Raw genomic sequence first — 20,989 nt, 5'->3', positions numbered from 1 at the left:
CACGTCGCCAGATGACACTCGTATCGTTCTCGCGATAAAATCCCTACAAGTAATTATCTAGGGACTCTTTTTTCGCGACGTTTCCAGTTTCAGCCTTGTCCTTTCCACTAGCGGCGCGGGCGACAGGTTTATCCCAAAAAAAAGTCGCTTTAGAAAATGCATTAACCGATTAATTAATAATTTAGAGAAAGAAAGAGATATGTCGTATAAGCGATAAATTCTCTGGTGTGATTAGACGGATCCAGAATTGAAAATTATTAATTCTTTTCTTTGCTGTTTTCTTATTTTCAACTGAAAGATGGGTTTTTCTTTTTGCGCATGTGTCGTCGGTCACTATAGCTACCAAATATAAACGTCGCCGCGTCGAGGTTGTCGAGGATCTCACCGGGTCTATCATAAATGGTCATAAATTGTCACGAACGATCGACGATATTTCGACACACATGGCGACGAGTAACATAGACGTGATTTTAAACCAGCTGGGATGGCAGGATGGCTTCCGAATTCCCGTAGCTAACGAGGAGAACAAACGTCTGGAGGAAGAAGTAAAGACACGATCTAGAGATTCAGCTCAATTAGACCAGCTCGATCAACTTCGATTGGACTGCTATCGCCTCGATTGACAATTCAATCGACAGAATTACTCGCAGCAAAATTTGACTATATATATATACATTAATCATAATTTTTTTCATGTCAAACAAAACATTAGCAATTTTTTTTTTGTGTTAGCAAAATGCTATTTGATAAGTTGAATTGCTGTTTAAGTTGGAGCTTGGTCGAAGTTATCCTTAGCCCTTATGAAAATAATTGTTGCCTCAACTTATTAGAAATTATCTGCCACTGAAATAATTTTCCAGTGAAAACAATATAAAATTTTAATTTAATATTTTCAGAATTAAATAATTTTGGCAATAATAAACAAGTGCATAAAATATATTTGAGAAAATCATCCTTCTAATTGTTAGAATAGAAAATTGTGTGATCTTATAAGTTGTGATCTTGTAAGAGCTAAATATAACATGAGATGACCATGACCATCAATTTTTATTAATGTGTAAAGATTTTATTTTAAGACAACTTTGATTTGCATAATTATTCTAAATAAGCAAGAATTATTTTTGAATTGTTTTACAGAAATCATAAGAAATCATTTTATGATTTTTTGATCTTATATATTTTTCACAGTTGAATATGAAATATCTTTATTCTTAGTTAAGGCAAAAATAAAAAAAGGACAAAAATTAAGTATAAAGATTAAGTATATCTTTATACTTAATTATTAAGGCAAACATTATATCTGTCATTTATAATGTGATAATTATCAAGTAATTACATTATGTGATAATGAATAAAAGTTAATTAAAAAAATTTTAAAGTCATAAACATTCTAAAAATGTGCATTATCTGGACAGATTGCTAGGAAGACAAAGCACAAAATCTTATTAAATGCAAAGTTGGAGAGTCTCGAGGAACGACTAAAAATGATCAAGAAACATACCGGCGACTTGGCTGCGCGACGTGATTTTAATCAAAAACTGCTTACTGAACATTCGATTCAGCTGGAGACAGAGGATCATTTGTATCGATTAAGCGGCAACACCGAATCGTCGCTGCGCCAAGAAGCGCGCGAATTTGAGAATGAATGGGCGGACGTGAATCGTAGAGTATCGAACGTGGAGAAGGAGCTGCTTAGGATGACGAAGAAACTGGTCGAGACGAAACAGTTGGTCCAGTTTGATGAGGACAGCTTACGCAAATGGGAGGAGATGCTTGCGCAGAAGGAGGAGGATAATCAGTTGATAGAGGATTATATGAAGCAGGATACGCAGAAATATAAGGTATATAACGATTGCAGGGTATATGATTTAAAAATAACAATGTGTCAGTAATAGAAATGCATATAAATATTTTTACAGTAGTGCTATCAGAAACTATTCTGGTTAACTCTAGTACAAATGTAATGCTTTTTAATCATTTTATTTTTCATATAAGATGAAAACATAAAATTTAGAATAGAAATACTAAAAAATATTAGAATTTTTTTTAGCAATAATAAGTTTCCTTAAATATTTATATTTATATAATTCTTATTGAGTCATATATTTATTTTTATGAGTTTTAAGATATAAAGTTTTCTAGCATTCTCAAAAATATTTGTGTAACTAATATTAAATTTAATACTAAATAATACTATATATTAGAAGTTAAAAAATATAAAGTTGGGATTTAATAAAAATAAGTGAAAGATAGTTTCATGAATCAGATTTCTCTGTATGAGAATTAAGAAATTATTATTTATAGGAATTGGAGCAAAAGCGGCAGAAACTTAGCATAGAATTTGAGACTTATCATCAAGCTATTATCAAAACTGTTGGCGAACTACAAGAGATGGAGATCGTTTTGGACCGCACAACGAAACTGTACATGGAAGCGTTAAAAGAACGCAGACAGATGATAAATCAGTGGACGCAAAGCGTCAACATTCTGCGCCAGAGAGACAACGATATACAAAATAGTCTAAAAGTACGAAAAATGTTTCCTCCAATTTTGCATTGAGTATAAGCAGGATTAGATAGTAACTAATTAAAACATTAAAAATCAAGTAATGAAGTTAATTAACTGTAAAATGGGTTATTTTTTAACTTTAATTAGTTATTTTTAAAACACATAAACTGTAGTTTATAAATTTTTTTGTGAACTAAAAAATTTACCTATTTAAAAAAAAATTATAACAGAAAAAATACATTACCAGGTAATAAACAATATTTCTTTATTATTTTATAAACTTAATTTATAAATAAAATATAAAATTTATTTGATAATTTATATTGCAATTGTTTTAATATTTAGAGTAATATCTAATCTTGAAAAATTATAATATTCTAATTTAATATGAATATTGCTTTTCAAAATTAACTTTTAATTTAATCGAAATTAATTTAATTTTAACTTAATTGAGTTAATTTTTTGTTTAGGCAACTTTTAATGTAACTAAATTAATTTATAAGCCGTTAACTTTAATTTAATTAAAACAATATAAAACGTACCCCAAACTCTTAGTATAAGGTACAATTTGCTGCAGGAAATCGAAACATTGCGAGAGATTGACAAAGAGAAAAAAAACAATCTCGAAGAAGTAGAACAATTTTTAAAGGATCAAATTGTAAACAACAAGCAACTGGAGGAGTTGATTAAACATTCGGAGAGGGAACTTGCTGAAGTCCAAGAAAAACAGCGTAAAATCACAGAGACGATTGATGTGTATAACATCGAGGTAAAGGCAGTTGAAAAAAGAATGAAATTACATTTTCCATAAAATTGTAACTGGTATTCATAGTCCATTCTTAAGACCAGTCTCTTTCAAGAATTTTTAAGAACATTCTTAAAATGTTAATGGTTCTGATTGGTTTATGATATTGTATTTAAGATAATTTTGAATATAAGAACGGACTGTAAATATCTGTCTTAGTTTTGTAAATTATTTCGTGCTAATTTAAATATAACTGCTGTATTGATTAAGGTGACGGTCCCATTCAAAGTTAAAATGATTTTAATTCTTGTAAAGTTAACGATCAAACATTTAAAAAGTTGTTAATGTTAATAATGTTTGTAATGTTGAGATATAAGCAATAAATATTATACTTTTAAAAAGATATTACATATTCAATAAACCAATTGTAAATTTTGGAAAAATATTTAAAAATATAATTTCAATTATTGGTCAGTATAATTAAATGTATAATTTATTTAATGTATGTTAATGTACGTTTTTATAATTGTATTATTTATATGTTAAACAATGTATTAAATATAATCTATTAAAAGCATAATAATTTCAAGAATTATTAATGAAGTATTTAGAGAATTTACAGAATTTATTAAAAGGTTATTAAAGAAGTAGTTCCGCTTTTTTCCTTAAATATCAGCAGTTAGAAAATGATTTCATATTGCAATAATTAGAAAGGAATTAAAAAACAAAAAATTTTTTGTAATAAATTTTTTTAATAATATTAATGAATGTATGTCTGTAGAAAATATCTAATTTTGCAAATTTGATCCATAATTGGGACAGCTACCTTACTTAATTTTCTTTACTTTACTGAATGATCATACATTTGTCGAAAATTATCGAGACAGCTTCACACTCAGAAGAAGTTAGTAGGAGAATTGGCACGTCGTATACAGCAAATCCGAGCTAACACGAAGCGCAAGAGGATCGAGATCGAGAATAAACGTATAAAAGTGGACGATTGCAAAAAGCGAATCAATGATTTAACATCGACTTTGGAAGAGATTGAGAATCAAAAGTTAAACGTCGAGGAGCGAACGAAACGTTTGGAGAAAATGATCGAGGTATATGAATTTCCATTGTACATTTAACTATTATGAGAGATATATTTCTTTACATATTACCATTACGAAAAAAGAGAAATCAATTCTCAAGTTACTAATAAATCGTAAAAAGAAAATCAATTTCAATATAATAAGAATTTTGTTTGAAAGAGTAACAACTCATTTTAATTCCTTTCAGCATGACGAGAAACGAAAATCCGCGATCATCAAAGAATTGAATCGGTTGCAAGCCGCGATTTTACGTACAACGAAGAGGATTGTAGAATTAGAGAATGAAAGAAAGATTCTGCAGATAGAAATTCAGAGCGAGCATAAGAAAGTTGATCTATTTAATGCCTTATTCACGAAGGAAAACAAACTTCTGGCAGAGAAGAAGGAAGCTCTTTATCAAGTGGATTTCAATCTGCAGAAGTGCGAGATGAAGCTCGAACGGGTCAGAGGACACGAACACGACAAGAGTGAAGTCGAAAGGAAACAGACGAGAATCGAAGATTTGCAAGCTGCATTGAAAGAAAAAACGGCCACATCTAAATTGTTACAAAATCAGATCGTCAAAAATCAGATCGTCAGTTTGGAGGTGAAAACTCATAACATTTTGCATTTCTTCTACAGCGTATAAAAAATTAATTTTTTATGCGCTGGCCAAAAAAATTAGTAAGAAAATTTACTTGAGTAAAACTTGATCTCTTAATTGGTTTATTTCTCTGCAGCACGATATGAGAAAAGTATCTAGCTGTCTATCAAGCGAAAATGACGAACTCGAACGGCTACGGAGCAAAAAGCAGGATCTATTGCTGCTGTTAGATGGAGGCGAAAAGCGATTGAAAATCGCGCAAGCCAAAAACGAGGAAAGACAAGTGGAAGAAAATATAATGCGCCTTCGGGTATCGCAGCTTGAGCGAATGACATCGAACGTGAGCGATAAAGTCTATGATTTGGAGAAGTATCGTCTTCATCTCGAAGCTGTAAGTCATTTTCTGACTTATTTCGTTAGAATTAATGAAAATAAGAACGTTAATCTAATCACAGAAGATTCTGTAATATAAAGTTGATTTTATTCGATGCAATGGTAAATTACTAAGACCCATCTTCCATTGGATATATTCATTTACCTTTGTAGGCGCTTAAGGAACGTGCAACAGAAATCACGGCACAGAAAGAAGCGCTCGCTGTGCAGAAGAGGATCGCCGGCAATGAGTGCTCAGAACTGCGCACTGCTATTGCCGAGAGAAAAAGCAGGGTACGGCAGTTGCAGGCGCGATTCGACAGCGGCGTCGCGACAATGGGTACTACTTCGGATGGGGTAGCGATGAGCACCGCGTACTTGAAGATACAGAGTGCACAAGAGCGATACATGCTGCGGGAACAAGGTGACAAGCTGGACGAAGCTATTAGACGAACGGAACAGGAAATACGCAGCATGGAGAACACGCTGCGAGTGGTGAACATGTGCAACGACAAATATAAGGACAGTATAAGCGCGGTTGATCAAGATGGGCCTGAATGGATGGAACAGAGGAGACTTGACGAGCAGATGCATAATGCGCGACAAAAGCTATTACAAAAACAAACTCAGCTGCAACGATTGTTCGATGACCTGCAGGTATTTTCGCATGTATAAGAGCCTTCTTATACTTGTCAAAACATCGACACGATAGAAAATTAAAAAATAAAGTAGTATTTATTAGGATAATGAGAAGTAGAAGTATACGCGTTTGAACAAAGAAATGATAATAGAAAAATATAAAAAATGAAAATTGTGACAAAAATGTATTTAATTGTTGTATATTTATATACAATTTATGTATATATTACTTTAATATTAATATACAATTAAAACAGCAACATAAACATAGCAATTTTCGCTTTTTATATTTTTTTATTGTTTTTTTGTTATTTTATTCCTTTATTGTTTTGTTCCTTTATATTTAATAGAGGTCATTTGTACTATAGAAATAATTATTTCTATTAAATATCTTGTAGCAAATATTAAAGCAAGTGTAATGAATAAATTTAGAATAATATAAAATTAATAGCGATATAGAGAATCAATAATTCAATTTTGTTGAACAGAAAACGCAGAATGATTATACTCAATTGCTCGATGTTATTGAGAAGACGAAGGAAGAAAAGGAAAATAAAGAACGTTACTTATCGGGCATTGAGAAACAGACGGCGGAACAAGGAGAGAAGATATCCAGAGCCGACAAAAGCCTTCGTAAGGCACAGAAGGATATACAAAATTTATATATCTCTAAAAGGGATGACATTGTGCTTTTGCAACAAGTCGGTAACAAATGATAAAAATCTGCTGTTAAATCATGCCCTTTGACGATTTTATTTCGACGATTTCTTTCAGAAAGAAGTGGAACTGCGAGAGCTTCAAGAGCAGAACGCGTTGGTTCTTCAAGACATCGCGGAGTTTACGATTCGTCACGTAGAAGCTGAAGCATACGTTAAGAAATTGTTGATGGCCAAGAACATCGAATTACCAAGCTTTCCTCCATCGATTAGATCGCCTCTCAGTCCTTGCGGTAGTTCAGCAGGATCGCTGGATCAGCCTTTAAAAAGCACGAGTCGTTTGAGTGCCTTTACTTCATCGAAAGAAAGCATCGGCACTATAGTTAAAATGGAGCCGCAATTTGAAGAACGTACGTACATTAAAATTAAAAACTATTGAGATTTAAATATCCACATATTTTTCTCAAATTTAGATTGTTAAGATAATTGGAAAGAGAAAAAGAAAAATGTTAATTTATTAATTAATTTCCGATACAATTGGTTTTTTAAATATCGAATATTTTTATCATATCTTAATTACTAATTCATATTTCATTTAATTTTAGCAACAAGTAACGCATCGAGGAAAATTGTAAAACGCAATACCGCATCCAAAGAATCCCTCGCTTTGTCGAAGCGATCCGTTTTTGTATACGAAAAGCAACAATCACAGAAGAAATCGTGATATAATAATTTTCATTTCAATAATTAGGATTGGGTACCGACAGCTTACATCTACGTGACTATCAATCCAGGCAAAAATATTTTTCTATTGTTTTTATATTATTTTTTTGCAAAAGAGGTTTGTGAAAAAAATATCAAAGAAATTTATCCGTAAGTCATATTAGCAGAGAAATCAATAAAAAAACTACTGACAAAATTGCATAAAAAATACTGATAAATTTGCAGGTAGTATTATAGAAAAGTTGGAAGACATTTCTATGCATTTTTTCTGTAAAATCTATTTGCAAAAAAATTGAAGAGAAACTAAGAATCACAAAGAAATTTTCGGAGAATTTGTAGAGAATATTGTTGAGAAATTTCTCAGTATTTTTTCCACAAAACCTATCTGTAAAGAAATTGAGACGAAAGTAATAGCAAACTTTAGTGCAATAACAGAATAAATGCAAAGAAATATAAGAGGTATTTGAAAAGAAATTTTTTTTTGCAAAATCTATTTGTAGAGAAACTTAAGAAAAACATATTCGACCAAGTGCGCGGCACTGCCACCCGGTGGACACGAGAGTTTTGTATTTCGTAAATAAAAAAAGAAGAATAGAATAGAAGCCTAGTAGTATTATGGGATTTTTCACTCTTGTCTTGGCAAAAGTATTTTTGTCCCTTTTATCATTTTTATTTACCAATTTTTTAAATAAATAAACCGAAAATGTAATTATGCTTAAAATAGAAATTTGGAATAATTAGTATTTTTTTTCTAGTTTCTATATATATATATATATATATATATATATATATATATATATGTATATATGTATGTATGTATGTATATATATATATATACTTTTAATAAAACTAATAATTACAATTGCAAATATAATAAACCAATATTACATTTTAATAATAAATTTAATATTGTTCAAAGATAAATTTATTTTTTCTCTTTCTTTTCAACCTTTGACGAATAATTTCGTTGTATTTAGTATGTTGTTATCACTATTTATTTTTAGAAAGACGAATTTTTGCTATTGCTGTTTTGTTATTTCATTTATAACAAAAAAAATCAGACATGTGATAATATGTAACTATCGTATCAAGAGAGTTACGTTATCGCACCACGTTGTGAACCCGTGAACATAAAGTTTTCAAAATAACGTTTAAAATACTCTACATATCTTTTATGAATCCGTTTCACGTAACGTTGCGTAAGTTCGCAATTTAAATCGTTCGGTCCAAACTGTCCAAGCCACAAGTGTCGTCCGCATATTTCGGAGATAGTTGTAAAGTAGGTGAAATCTTTCAGAAAGATTAGAAGATCCTTTGCACTAAAACAGTAACTTTATACAAAAAGATTTTACATATTTTTTTGCTTTTCTATTTAAATAATTAATCTTTTTTTAAGTATAATCTGTCAATTTTATTTATACTTGCTGTATAAGTACTATTTTTATTTTTTGTGCAAATACGTTATTAAATTATGTAAAAAGTTAATTATTTTACATTTGCAAGAATATATCCAAGAGATATTCATTTTCTATCTAATTAACTATCTTAACTATCTCTAACCTAATCCTACCTGATTCTAACCTTTGTAACCTATATATCCAAGATTTGTCGGCAAATGAAATATTTAATTGAGTAAAAAGAGAGATTGCTCATTGAAGTTTCAATATAATTTTCAGATGTCTGAATTAACAGAAATTGAGAGTAATAAAGTTTTTGGAGGATGGCAGAAGGTGTACACACATAACAGGTAAATATATTATTTACGTAAAGGATAGTTATCAGTAGGCATCTGATGTTTTATGTAAATATTTATTGTGAATATGTATAAAATATGCAAGTATGCACAACATGGAAAAAATATGCATTTTTAGAATGCTTTTTTAATAAAACAAATTTCTATTTTGATTTTACTTTTTAATCAGTTTTTTTTTTAATAGGCAGTTTGTATAAGAATTTGATGTGTAGTTATTAGGAATCTACAAGGATTTGTGTTTTTGAATTTATCTTAAAATATTTAGCACATACTGAAAAAAAAACGATGGTTTGACAGCACAGAATTGGGATGCAAGATGAAATTTGCAGTCTACATACCACCCCAGGCTGAAAAGGAGTCAGTGCCAGTCATCTACTGGTTGTCTGGTCTCACGTGTAACGTGGATAATTTTAGTCAGAAAGCCGGCGCGCAGAAATATGCTGCGGATCACGGCGTGTTTCTCGTCATACCTGATACTAGTCCAAGAGGTTTGAATATTCCTGGCGAGGATGACAGTTATGATTTTGGTACTGGCGCAGGATTCTACGTGGATGCGACTTGTGAGCCATGGAAAGAGAACTACAGGATGTACAGCTACATCACCAAAGAATTATCAACCTTGATCAACAAAGAATTTCCAATTTTGCCATCCAAACAGTCCATAATGGGCCATAGGTATAAAAAAATAATTTGCAGGAACGTTTTGAAATATGATCTATAAAATTCATGTTTTCTTTTGTTCAGTATGGGAGGACACGGGAGGACACGGTGCTTTAATTTGTGCCCTTAAAAATCCTGGCCAGTTCAAAACAGTTTCAGCTTTTGCACCCATATGTAATCCAATCTTGTGCCCATGGGGAAAGAAAGCTTTCTCAGGATATTTGGGAGGATCAGAAGATAATGTGGCATGGAAGGAATGGGACGCTACGGAACTCGCAAAAAAATATAATGGCCCACCTTTGGACATCTTAATCGATCAGGTTCTGATAATTTTTAATCTCTAACATATGTTCTATATACCTATATAATTATCTATATATAACTATATATATTTTCTTTTATCTCTAACATATGTTCGTATTTAATTTCCTTCAGTACATTTGACTTTTTTATTTTTAATCTTTTAATTTAAACGTAATTCTGTAATGAAAATTTATACAATAATGTTTCATTCTATAACAAAAATGTATACAGGGCAAGGAGGACAAATTCTTAAAAGAAGGCCAATTATTACCAGAGAATCTACTAAATGCTGCCAAGGATAACGGCATCGGACTTACTCTCCGATTTCAGGATGGTTATGATCACAGTTATTTCTTTATAACCACATTTATTGAAGATCACTTCAAGCATCATATGAAATATCTTAAAAGTTAAAGGTTTGAGTCCAAGATTACTGTTCCATTGTAAAAACCTTGGCAATTTGATAATTATAATTTACATTTTTACAAAGTTTATTTTTTATGCTTATATATAATCGAGATATTGAAATAAATTTAAGATACTTAAAAAAATATTTGTAATTATCAAACGAGTTAACAAAACATTGCATGGATGATATTAATATAACTTCTATATCTTTCATATTGTTTCTTCAAGGAATGGTGAATTAATATTTTATCACACATGTAAAAAAAAAACTATAAATAATAATAAAAATATATATATCAGATATAGCATAATTTTTTTTAAGCAAATCTTTGCACGATAATTAAAATTTTACAATCTGTGTAAAATATTATTTTACCATAAACAATATAATAAATTTACAAAATTTAAATTTAGAAAAAGAGAAAATATCATTGTGACCTTCGAGGTTCTCGGAATCCATGCCAGAAAGTTAGAAGGGGCTCCCGTTTTTGCCAAATATTAGCGTTGCCCCACATTTGCCAGAATCTGCAATTATCAGAAAAAAATGTATTTGGTATCACTGATTTATTGATTTATATCACTATATATCTCTTGACAAACAATGAAATTATTTTATTAGTAAATTTATTTAGTGTTATTTAAATTTATAAAATAATGAAAGTATTTATGTTGATATTCTTTTTTTTTTAAATTTACTATACTTTCATAAATTGCATATTTCATAGAAATCGTATTTTGAATTATATACAAGTGTGATAAAACTCACATTCCAAATAACGCGCCACCCAAATGTGCAGCATGATCAAAATATTTCCATCCTAAGATGCAGCCAACAGTATCCAAGATCATTATTCCTTTGATTGCCTAAAAAAATATGATTATATAACAAAAAATATGTACAATACTATTTTTATATGTTTGGTTTTATTATTAAAATTTAGATAGAATGAGGTGCTTACCATGCCTGCTGTAAATGTGAACATAGGAAGGAAAATGATATTGAGTCGTATATCAGGATATTGTGTGCAGACAAATCCGAGAACACCCATAATCGCTCCTGACTAGAATAAAAACAACCGTTGAAAGTTAAAACTTATATAACAATAGATCTAAATAGAAAATATATATATAAGGTTTTTTTTAGCCAAGTTTCTTGCACAGCCTATTTTTGTTTTTCTTCCCACAGGAAAAGAATAGAAAGATGAACTGTGCAAAAAGTTCAATTAAAAATGGTCATGTAAACATACATAAAAAACGCAAATCACGTATTTTTAGAGAATTTTACATAATACATATAAATAATATATAAAATGTTTATTATTGTTCAAAATATAGTTACCGCTCCTAGAGAAAGGCCTGGCACTTTAAACACAGTTTTGTACACGTGACTAGCGAAGCTGGAAATCACTCCACTTGATAAATACAGAGCCAAAAATTGTTCCTTCCCTAATGTTGATACAGCTATCGTGCTGAAGCTGTGCAGCACGTACATGTTCGCAGCCAGATGGAATATGGAGTAATGTGAAAAGGTGGAGAGCACCATAGACCAGCACGACACACCTTACATGAGAATTGTCCTAATCAACGTTACGAATAATTCAAAAAACAAAACTGCTGCAAGCTTCTGCATCAGTTACTCGAAACGACGAGTATTACTTACTAGAAGCTGGATTGGCGCAAAAATAGCGCACCATTGTTTTCTGCAATGCCGGCACTCGCCAAGCCAGGAATATAACCGCGTTTATAAAACATATAGGTGCAAACATTTTCTGTCCTTCGGTCAAGTTCCGCCACCACGTCTCCATTTCGCCTCTCCATCCTGATCGCTAATCAATGCATTATTGTGTATATATATATTAAAGTATCTGCTAAATGCTTCTTCAAACAATACATACGTTAACTCGAAACTGTCTATAACGATGAATTAATCTGTACGTCTGCCTTCTGATGCGTTCATACTCCCAAATTGCAGCACCCACTATGGAGGCTCCAGTAAACTAATGAAACAAAAGTGCAAAATATTTATAGATTGTTTACTTGAAAGCACTTTAGAAATATATAGAAGAAATATACATAGGAATTTATAAAATATCTATAAATATTGAATTAAATCTTAATTCTAATATCATCCATTTTAAAGTAAAGTAAAAGGAATTGAGAAATAGCAGTGCTTCTTTTTTATTATTGTTTTAATTTACTTTTTTTCATACACAAATGAAATGGAATATTGTTACAATTGTACAATTTGTTAATTCTTTAAAAAAAGGTGAAAATAATGCTTTGTCAGTTTTATTTATTTACCATGACGGTGAAACCAAAATGTTTCCACAGTTTCGCAGGCTGTATAGTTCCAGTCTCGATATGAATATTAGGAAAAGGAGACTCTGGTTTGAAGGAGATCTGCTGTCTCTTTAAGTTTCTTATTTGTCTGTACTGTAGTACTTGCATTTTGGGCCTGTAGTATTGCGCAGTTGTAAAGACACTAAGATTTGATAAAAACACATTACAATTTGAAATAGTATATATTTCAGTTTAGTATAAAAAAATTACAATATACTTATATAATGTAATTTTTAATTTATTTTTTCTTTAGGAGATAATCTAAAGCAGGAAATAAAAAGAGGGAATATTAAATATAAATGGAAATAGGAAATGTTATTATCTAATCTAATAATTTACAATTTTTATATGTACATTATGTAAAACATATCCATCATTTTAGCAAAGCTACATTTTTAGCTGTTTCATTATTTTAAACATAAGTGACATTAATGAATTATAAAGGCTGTTTTCCAGCTAAAACACATTAATGTTACACTATCCCATTGTGTAAAATTTTTGTTGGAACATGATTAAAATTTTAGACTCAATTTCTAATACATTAATGAGCGAACAATAATCTTCTTCCTCTATACAACTTAAATTATATTCATGTTATGAACATAATTATTGCATGTTTAATATAAAATATTTGGGAAAATTGATGACAGTAACATATTTTACACACTCGTACTTAGCTTTTTACATTGTCGAGCAGTGTAACACTGTGTCATTTATGCATCTTGTTGGAAAACAGCCAAATTATACAAGCCAAATGATTTGTCATCAACAGAGGGGAAAGATGTTTATCTACTGCAGCTGTGGCTAAAACACTTTACAATTCATTATAAATTCAATAAGAAAGTATAGATTTCTATTTTATGTGTTAGACTTATATTCTAAGTTTATCTCTCCAAGTGTAGATATGCTTCTGTAGCAGCAAATGTAAGAAATAAGATAATTTTATATCAAAAGATAATGTGCTCCTTTCTAAGATAATCTTTTAGTCAATCTTGCAAAAAGTTTCATCATAACTTTTCTAACATGGATAAGGAATCTTAGATTTCTTAATCTTTAAGGAACGTTTAGAAACGTTAGTTTTTCTTTCAGGAACAAGGGAAAGATACATGAAATAAGGGAGAAATTTAAAAAAGTGTGTTACAATAGAAACTGAAAATCCGTCGCACCATCTGTTCGTCGCGTCGCCCAAACGTAAAAGCGTCCTGACCGTCATGCTATCGGAATTTCCTGTGCGTCTGCAGAATGCATAAATGTTCCATATACGCGAGATCGGCGAAATTTTGTCACGCAGGGTTCAGATAACCTCCCATGTCACACGTCTGACAGACCGAAGTGACGTTCGCTGCGTTTCCGCGTCAGTGCGGTTTCGCCGCCGCATAAAGTTTCTGCCGACAGTGGCGAGTGGCGACCAATGCGACTTATGCGACCATTCGATCGCCAGAGGTTGGCAGCCGCGATTGGCAGGTTGCGCGCGCAGCGTGCGCCGGCGTTCCGTTCCGCGCGATGTTCAGTGCGATGGCGGCGTGCGTCGTTTGACGTACAATACAGCAAGTGCCGGAGAAGAGAGCAGCAAAACAGTCCGAAAGTACTGCGGCGGTAATGGCGGACGAGGAGCTACCAGCGGGCTGGGAGAAACGTCTCAGCAGGTCGACCGGTACGTTGAGGCGGATCTCAAGCTCGTGGTCGCCACCGTGCGAACGATGATCTCCTCGAGTCGCGAGACTCGGAACCGCGCGTGGTCCGCGTTCCCACGACCGTGTTACCTTCTCGCCGGCATGGCTCCCGTGGCGTATGGCATTTCGCCGCGACCGCCGATCAATTCACCGTGGTTGCGGCAGACGCGTTCAAAACTCGCCGAGGGTTGCCCACGACGCGACTCTTTACAATTCTGTCCTTTGATCGTGGTCAATGGGAATTTTTAGACGACAAATGATCGAATAGCGTGCAGAGTACGGCAGTTACGGACGGTCGCTGTCGCAACTCCTCCGGGATACGATCGGAAAACTTGGAGAAGTATCCCGCACAATCGTTTTCGGTTGACTTTTTGCTGATGATACTCTGTCGATTCGTTAATTTTAACTTGTAGCAAATATCGGAGATGTTACGTTGATTGTTTACTTAAATCACGTAGTTTCCAAAAATTAATACGCGGTTACTTTTACTTTATTTATGTATAAATGTAAATACTCTGGCGGAAAAAATCCTACAAAATACTTGTAAATTTTTGTAATTTTGTAGTATGTCGTTTCTATGATTTCTATAAATTTCTTGATGAAATTACTACATGAAATTACAACGATCTACAATATTCTACACACTTCTAAGCAGTTTACTAGCGAAAAAGTTTTCTATGAATAAGTATAAAGTTGTACTAATAATAGAAATTTGTAGAAATTAGTTTTGTTTATGTAGAAATATTTTTTTTTTTTTTTAGAAATAATAATTACTAAAATTAATAAAAGTGTTCTAACGATAGCCTTTTTTGTAGATTTTCTTACAATTTCTTAAATTATTTAAAGATTTTATTAAATTATTATTTCAAAGTCTTATTCTAATATCTTTCTTAAACAGTCGTTTACTGATGATTGTTAATAACTCTATTTAGGTTTGATAATAATAATATTTGGTTGATATTAGTACAATATTATATTTAATGTTTTATGTAATGTATAATAACATATTTAATTAATATTAGTATTTAGATTTTTTCAAACTAATAAAATTTTTATAGGTCAAAATTATTATTTAAATATTTATACCAAGGAAAGTCAATGGGATAGGCCAGATAAACCTGCAGATCCATCTGGCAATGGCAAGCCTGAAGGACCTGAAGAAGTGCAATGCTCTCATCTACTTGTGAAACATTCAGGTTCTCGACGACCTTCTTCCTGGCGAGAGGAGAATATTACTAGGTCAAAGGAGGAAGCTCTTGAGTTGGTTAAATGTAAGCTTACAGTTTTGCAATATTCTATCGTAGCTAAGTATTTATTGTTGCATTGTTCAGGTGGAATATTTTTATTGTTGCTACATTTGTTTCAGTGCTGTTCACAGTTCTAAGTAAAGCAATTTCTAAATTATATTTATTATAATTGCATTTTTTGTAGAAGAAATGATTGTGGGTTTCTTGTTCAACTTCAATTTTGTAGGCTGGTTCTTAAAAGTTATTTATTGTTTAATATAATATGTTAAGAGTTAACAAGCCATGATAAATAAAATTACATAAAAGAAAATTCAGACATTTCTGTAAGTTTATCTTTAGTGAAAATAATACATAATTAAAAGGAACCAAAAAAGTTAAATTTAAATTGTAACACCTTGTAAAGACTTGATATTTGTTTTTCACATAGATATCTTTGTCACATACAATTTAAATTTTATTTTTTCAATTTGGTCTAATTATGTATTACGTTTTGTGTAGTGTACTAATTTTTAAATCTACTGAACCTACACAATTATAATTTTTATTGTTTGATTTTTATTTATTGTTAATACTATATAGAAATTTTTGTCTTTTAAGAAACAATGCAAGTGGATTTATTTAGCCTCAGTTACCATAGGATTAAATTTGTATAGATTTTGGCTCTATCAAAGTGGAATATTTTTCTACTTAAAATTTTTAATGTTGTAAATGCAAGGTGATAAATCTTGAATTTGGATTTTTTTTTTCGATAAGCAACTACTCTAGCACTGTGTTATTTGACACCTTTCATTGTAATTACTATGAAAAATATTTTGTTAATAGCTTATAGAGAACAAATTGCGTCTGGTCAAGCGACGTTCGCTGAACTTGCTACAAAGTACAGCGATTGCAGTTCGGCAAAGCGTGGTGGGGATCTCGGACCTTTCAGTCGAGGTGCGATGCAGAAACCCTTCGAACAGGCGGCGTTTGCGCTGAAAGTTGGCGAATTGTCGTCGCCTGTGCACACAGATAGCGGAATTCACATCATTCAACGAATTGCATAAGCTCAGTCTGAAACGGATTGCCGATACTTTGCGAGAAATCTCTTCTTTCTATTTCTGTCTTTCAATCTTACTATTCACAAATTCACACCATGGTGTTCTCCCAACATTCTATATACTGGCTGTTGCGTTATACTTATTTAAGTCGGGATTCAACTAACTTTATTTTAAATGATAATTTTTTAAAAGACATTTTGTAGGCATATTTTTAGTATTTTTAAAAAAAATTTCCGTTTTGCAATAAAATAAATTAATCGTGCAATCGAGAAAACTTGGAGGCATCATTAACATTTTAAAGATAAATTGCATGTTACAATGTTGTCATATAAGAGCGATGATATTATATTCTCAATATTAGAAGAAATATTTGAATATACGTTCCTTGACATATTCCTTGAAATGTTATCTTATCACAGGATGTAGCAAGTGTATGATTCTACTAATATGTTAATATTAAATGTCTTCCCTGACCCAATTGAAATTAAAATACTAGCTACACGATAAGATTATTGCTCAATTCTGTTTGTAATTGAGGTGAAGTCAAAATCATTTAAAAGATATCAGTGTGGTATATTTTTAGCAATTAAATTATATTGTAACATTGATTGTACGTTGACTTGTCAACTCTTAATCTAATAGTGAAGCTTCTTATTTTATTTTTTATACTTACTCATTCAAGCAAATGATAAAGATTAGTTATAACAGAGTTAATCTACATATATTTTATTACATGACTACAGAAAACTCGTGATGAAGCCAAAAGTATATTTCGTTTTTACACAAACTTTGAAATGTATCGTCGGTATCAATATTGTGAAAAGATATTACTTATGTTTAAACTTTAAATAAGTTGTATGAACTATGATATGTGATAAGTTTTTATTGCTTTTTGTCAATTTTTTATCGTTTTAATTCTAAGTATGCATTTACAATATGATACGTACTTTATTTTAATAAGGATTTTCATTACTTTGTCTTACTTAGGAAATCATAGATATGTATGCATTTTACGTATATAATGTTGGGGGAAAGAGAAATCACGAGCAGCTGAAAATATTGCAGATTGAAGGGATGAAAATCACATATTTCCAAAAAAAATACTTCCAAGACTAATTTGAATTTATTGTCGTTAATATAGTATTATGGGATCCAGTGCCCATCTTCTTCAAATAACTGTGCAGGCGAGAATAATAAATTAAAGAAATATTTTGAAGTGTTTCCATCGTATCTATACATATGTTTCCACATTCTGAAAGACATAGATCTTTTGGAGGTAGTCAATTTTGGAAATAGATAATTCAAATGTAACCTTGTTACATGTAACTTGTAATGTCATATTACGAAAAGGAACATAATTTACGTTAGTAACGTAAAATATGTAAGTCTAGCACAAAATATGAATCGGTGCGATTTCAGAAAAACAGCTTTCTTGCATGAATTAATATTACGTGTGAATTTTATTATATTTATTATATGATTTTACAAGTGATTTATATTCAAATGGACATTAAACGTACATGTAGCAGAGGAATAATGTATATGTGTTAAACTCTCACTCCAGCAAGACTTTGATTATAATTCTGAGATTTGCTTGTAATTTTACACGCTAGAATTTTACGATAATTTGATTTATTTTAATGACTCGTTTCATCATTTTCTTCCTTGAAAGTATCTCTAATATTTTAACGATAATACTCTGTTTAATTGATTTGTATATAAAAAATACAAATTACAAGAAAATATTTGCATCTTGTTTTTAACATACAGATTTAAGATAAGATTTTTGTACCCATTAAAGCTGCTGGAATATTTTCAAGTACATTTGATTATTAATATATTAATTCTGAAATGACCGACATATTTATACATATATGTATATCATAATTGCCCATTTAGATAGAAATGCAATTACAATATAAAAGTTTCCCTTAATTTATTTGCTTTCTTTATTTACGTATGCTGGACAAAAAATCATAAAGTGTAAGATTCTATGCGAGAACAAAGTACAGTTAATTAAATATAACGAAGGAGCAATTTTTTGACATTTGTTAGTAAAAGTTAGGGTAATTCTGGTTTTTTTAGCTTTAATGTGGGACGTTACCGAGGAATATAAAAAAATGCAAGAAAAGTAGAAGATTTGAATTGAAATTATTTGCAATATTATCGCACATTGACAAATATGCGCGACTATTATGATAATTCATGATTCTTGGGTTTATCAAATCAGTCGTGTTTTCTTGTAGGAAATAAATGTTACCGTTGATGTTAATTGAATTATGATTTAACGATTCAAGCATAACACGACATTGAGGTGTGGATAATTATAATTACTATCGTTAATCATTAATCATTAATTATACATCTAATTTTATTATAGGTATATGAATTGTGATGATTGATGAAACATACGATCACCAAATAAACTGCTACTTAAAGCTGAGTCAATATACTGTGCATTTGTTGATTTTACTTCTATTAAAGAAAAAAATTCTATGTTTAATAATTGGAAAGTGATGTCATAGGTATGTACTTTGTGTTTTTGGTTGTTTTACGATTAATTACTGTTATTTTTAATTTTAAACATTTGTTATTGCACCGTGAAAAGTTATAAATGATTTTTGTTTACAGCAGACTGTTCTCTTTAAGAAAGAAATGAGATTAAAGTTTTGCATAATTAATGGATTAAGATAATAGAATTTAACAGTTTTATATAACAGTTTAATTTAAAAAGTGTGGCTCGATCCTTACAAAATTTTTATTTTTGAAAAATTAATATAATTGATAATGGAGGTTGTTATTACAATTTATCGCAGTATCGACAAATGGCATGTAATGTATCCTTCAACAATTTATCTTTCACCTTTTTTAGAGTTTTGATCTCATTATTCTTTGTTACGATTATTGTTTACTTTGTCTAATGCGTGTCTATTTTTACCAATGTAAATTATTTTTATCTTTTATCTCAGTTTATTCATCTTATCTTTTACTTAATCTTAGGAAAAAAACAATTAATTAACAATTATAAACCTTTATTGTGTCATAATTTAGATCATCATTGCGTCCAATTAACATTCATTATTATCTTCCCAAACAGCACACGATATTTATGATAAATATTAATAAATATTACTATTTTTTTATATATTTATTATAAATATTTTATATATATTTTATATACACGAAAAAAAGAAATTATAAAATCTTTGTAGAAAATGTTAATAAAATATAGAGTACATGTATATATATATTTATATTATAATATGACGAATCTTTATAATCTATTTAATTTAAGATCAGACAAATATTTATGAAATATTGTCGTAAATATATTTATAAAATATTTAAATAATTATTATAAATATTTTGTAAATTTTCTATAAATATGTGCTGTCTGGGATATATTCTTTGATATTTTCAAGATTCATCAGATTTAAAAGAGGATTCTTATAAACTTTTTTTTTAAGAATTCTTTGAATTCTCAAAATATTTCAGCAATTTGCTTTAATAAGTTTTAATTAACTATTATATTTTTTTTTATGACCTATAACTCTTCGTAAAAATAATCGAGGCCGCCTTGTAAAATGACTCCCATTAAACGCGAAAGGGTTAAACTGTTCACGCTATCTCGATCGACAGTAATGCGCGGTACACTGATTACTCGAGTGATTCTCTAGTGCATACCTACGCACGTAATAATGCTGTATCAAGCATAATCACGCCGGCGAAGTTTACGTTTTTATCGAGGCGAAAAATGCATTTTTACATTTTTTGCGTATTTAAATTTATTTTTATATTAATTGCATTACGTTGCATTATTATCAATCGGTAATTGAAAAATTCGATATTTGAATTCATGGAAAATTTTTTATCGAAAACCGAAATCTTTTTAGGACAACAAATTACTTTCAAACATAAGTATGTTTCAATTAATTGTACCCTCTTGTAGAAAAAACTACAAGAATACGGAAAAATTACTGGTATATTATTTATATTATATTTATTTTAACACAATTTCTTTAATTTAAAACAATATTTTTTAAGTTTAAAAATAAATACATTTACTTGTACATGAAAAAAAAACTTTCTTTTTAGCTTTGAAACAGATTTATTTCTGTAGGAAAATTTTTACAAATAATCCCATTTGAGCCTGATTTTCAATGCACGGAAGATCTCTATGGTTTCCCAAATAGCGGTCCCTTAAACCGGGCCGAACGCGGTGATTGATGTTACGCTCTATCATTACAT

The 20,989-nt window shown here is 30.5% G+C and overlaps 4 protein-coding genes across 6 annotated transcripts; 3 read left to right on the top strand and 1 right to left on the bottom strand.

Annotated features, from left to right (window-relative positions):
* The first annotated feature begins 125 nt into the window (after positions 1-125).
* On the top strand, positions 126-9,581 carry LOC105198625 (coiled-coil domain-containing protein 39). Its single transcript, XM_011165398.2, has 13 exons — positions 126-545; positions 1,416-1,841; positions 2,305-2,526; positions 3,086-3,277; positions 4,141-4,356; positions 4,535-4,933; positions 5,067-5,321; positions 5,477-5,959; positions 6,430-6,642; positions 6,716-7,007; positions 7,203-7,391; positions 8,997-9,067; positions 9,339-9,581. Exons 1-11 carry the CDS (start codon positions 444-446, stop codon positions 7,319-7,321), a joined length of 2,919 nt encoding a protein of 972 aa, XP_011163700.2. The 5' UTR covers positions 126-443; the 3' UTR covers positions 7,322-7,391; positions 8,997-9,067; positions 9,339-9,581.
* LOC105198622 (S-formylglutathione hydrolase) lies at positions 9,390-10,450 on the top strand. The gene is made up of 3 exons (XM_039453298.1): positions 9,390-9,633; positions 9,818-10,053; positions 10,268-10,450. Exons 1-3 carry the CDS (start codon positions 9,390-9,392, stop codon positions 10,448-10,450), a joined length of 663 nt encoding a protein of 220 aa, XP_039309232.1.
* LOC105198623 (presenilins-associated rhomboid-like protein, mitochondrial) lies at positions 10,387-14,156 on the bottom strand. Of its 2 annotated transcripts, none has more exons than XM_011165396.3 (8): positions 13,951-14,156; positions 12,746-12,926; positions 12,340-12,441; positions 12,105-12,270; positions 11,784-12,004; positions 11,404-11,505; positions 11,211-11,308; positions 10,387-10,969 (listed from the first exon to the last, which is right to left on the bottom strand). In XM_011165396.3, exons 1-8 carry the CDS (start codon positions 13,995-13,997, stop codon positions 10,873-10,875), a joined length of 1,014 nt encoding a protein of 337 aa, XP_011163698.1. In that variant the 5' UTR covers positions 13,998-14,156; the 3' UTR covers positions 10,387-10,872. The 2 variants fall into 2 exon arrangements, with proteins under 2 accessions (XP_011163698.1, XP_039310838.1); XM_039454904.1 differs by having other exon boundaries at positions 13,926-14,057.
* LOC105198624 (putative peptidyl-prolyl cis-trans isomerase dodo) lies at positions 14,000-19,190 on the top strand. Of its 2 annotated transcripts, XM_011165397.3 has the most exons (3): positions 14,273-14,438; positions 15,516-15,728; positions 16,527-19,190. In XM_011165397.3, the coding sequence occupies exons 1-3, from the start codon at positions 14,384-14,386 to the stop codon at positions 16,745-16,747; spliced, it is 489 nt and encodes a 162-aa protein (XP_011163699.1). In that variant the 5' UTR covers positions 14,273-14,383; the 3' UTR covers positions 16,748-19,190. The 2 variants fall into 2 exon arrangements, with proteins under 2 accessions (XP_039310858.1, XP_011163699.1); XM_039454924.1 differs by lacking the exon at positions 16,527-19,190 and having other exon boundaries at positions 14,000-14,438; positions 15,548-15,728.
* Positions 19,191-20,989: the final 1,799 nt, after the last annotated feature.

Source organism: Solenopsis invicta, chromosome 1 (assembly GCF_016802725.1).
Source record: "Solenopsis invicta isolate M01_SB chromosome 1, UNIL_Sinv_3.0, whole genome shotgun sequence".
Taxonomy (NCBI): Eukaryota; Metazoa; Arthropoda; class Insecta; order Hymenoptera; family Formicidae; genus Solenopsis; species Solenopsis invicta.
The sequence above is the reverse complement of the archived record's forward strand: the minus strand, read 5'-3'. Positions and strand labels throughout refer to the sequence as shown.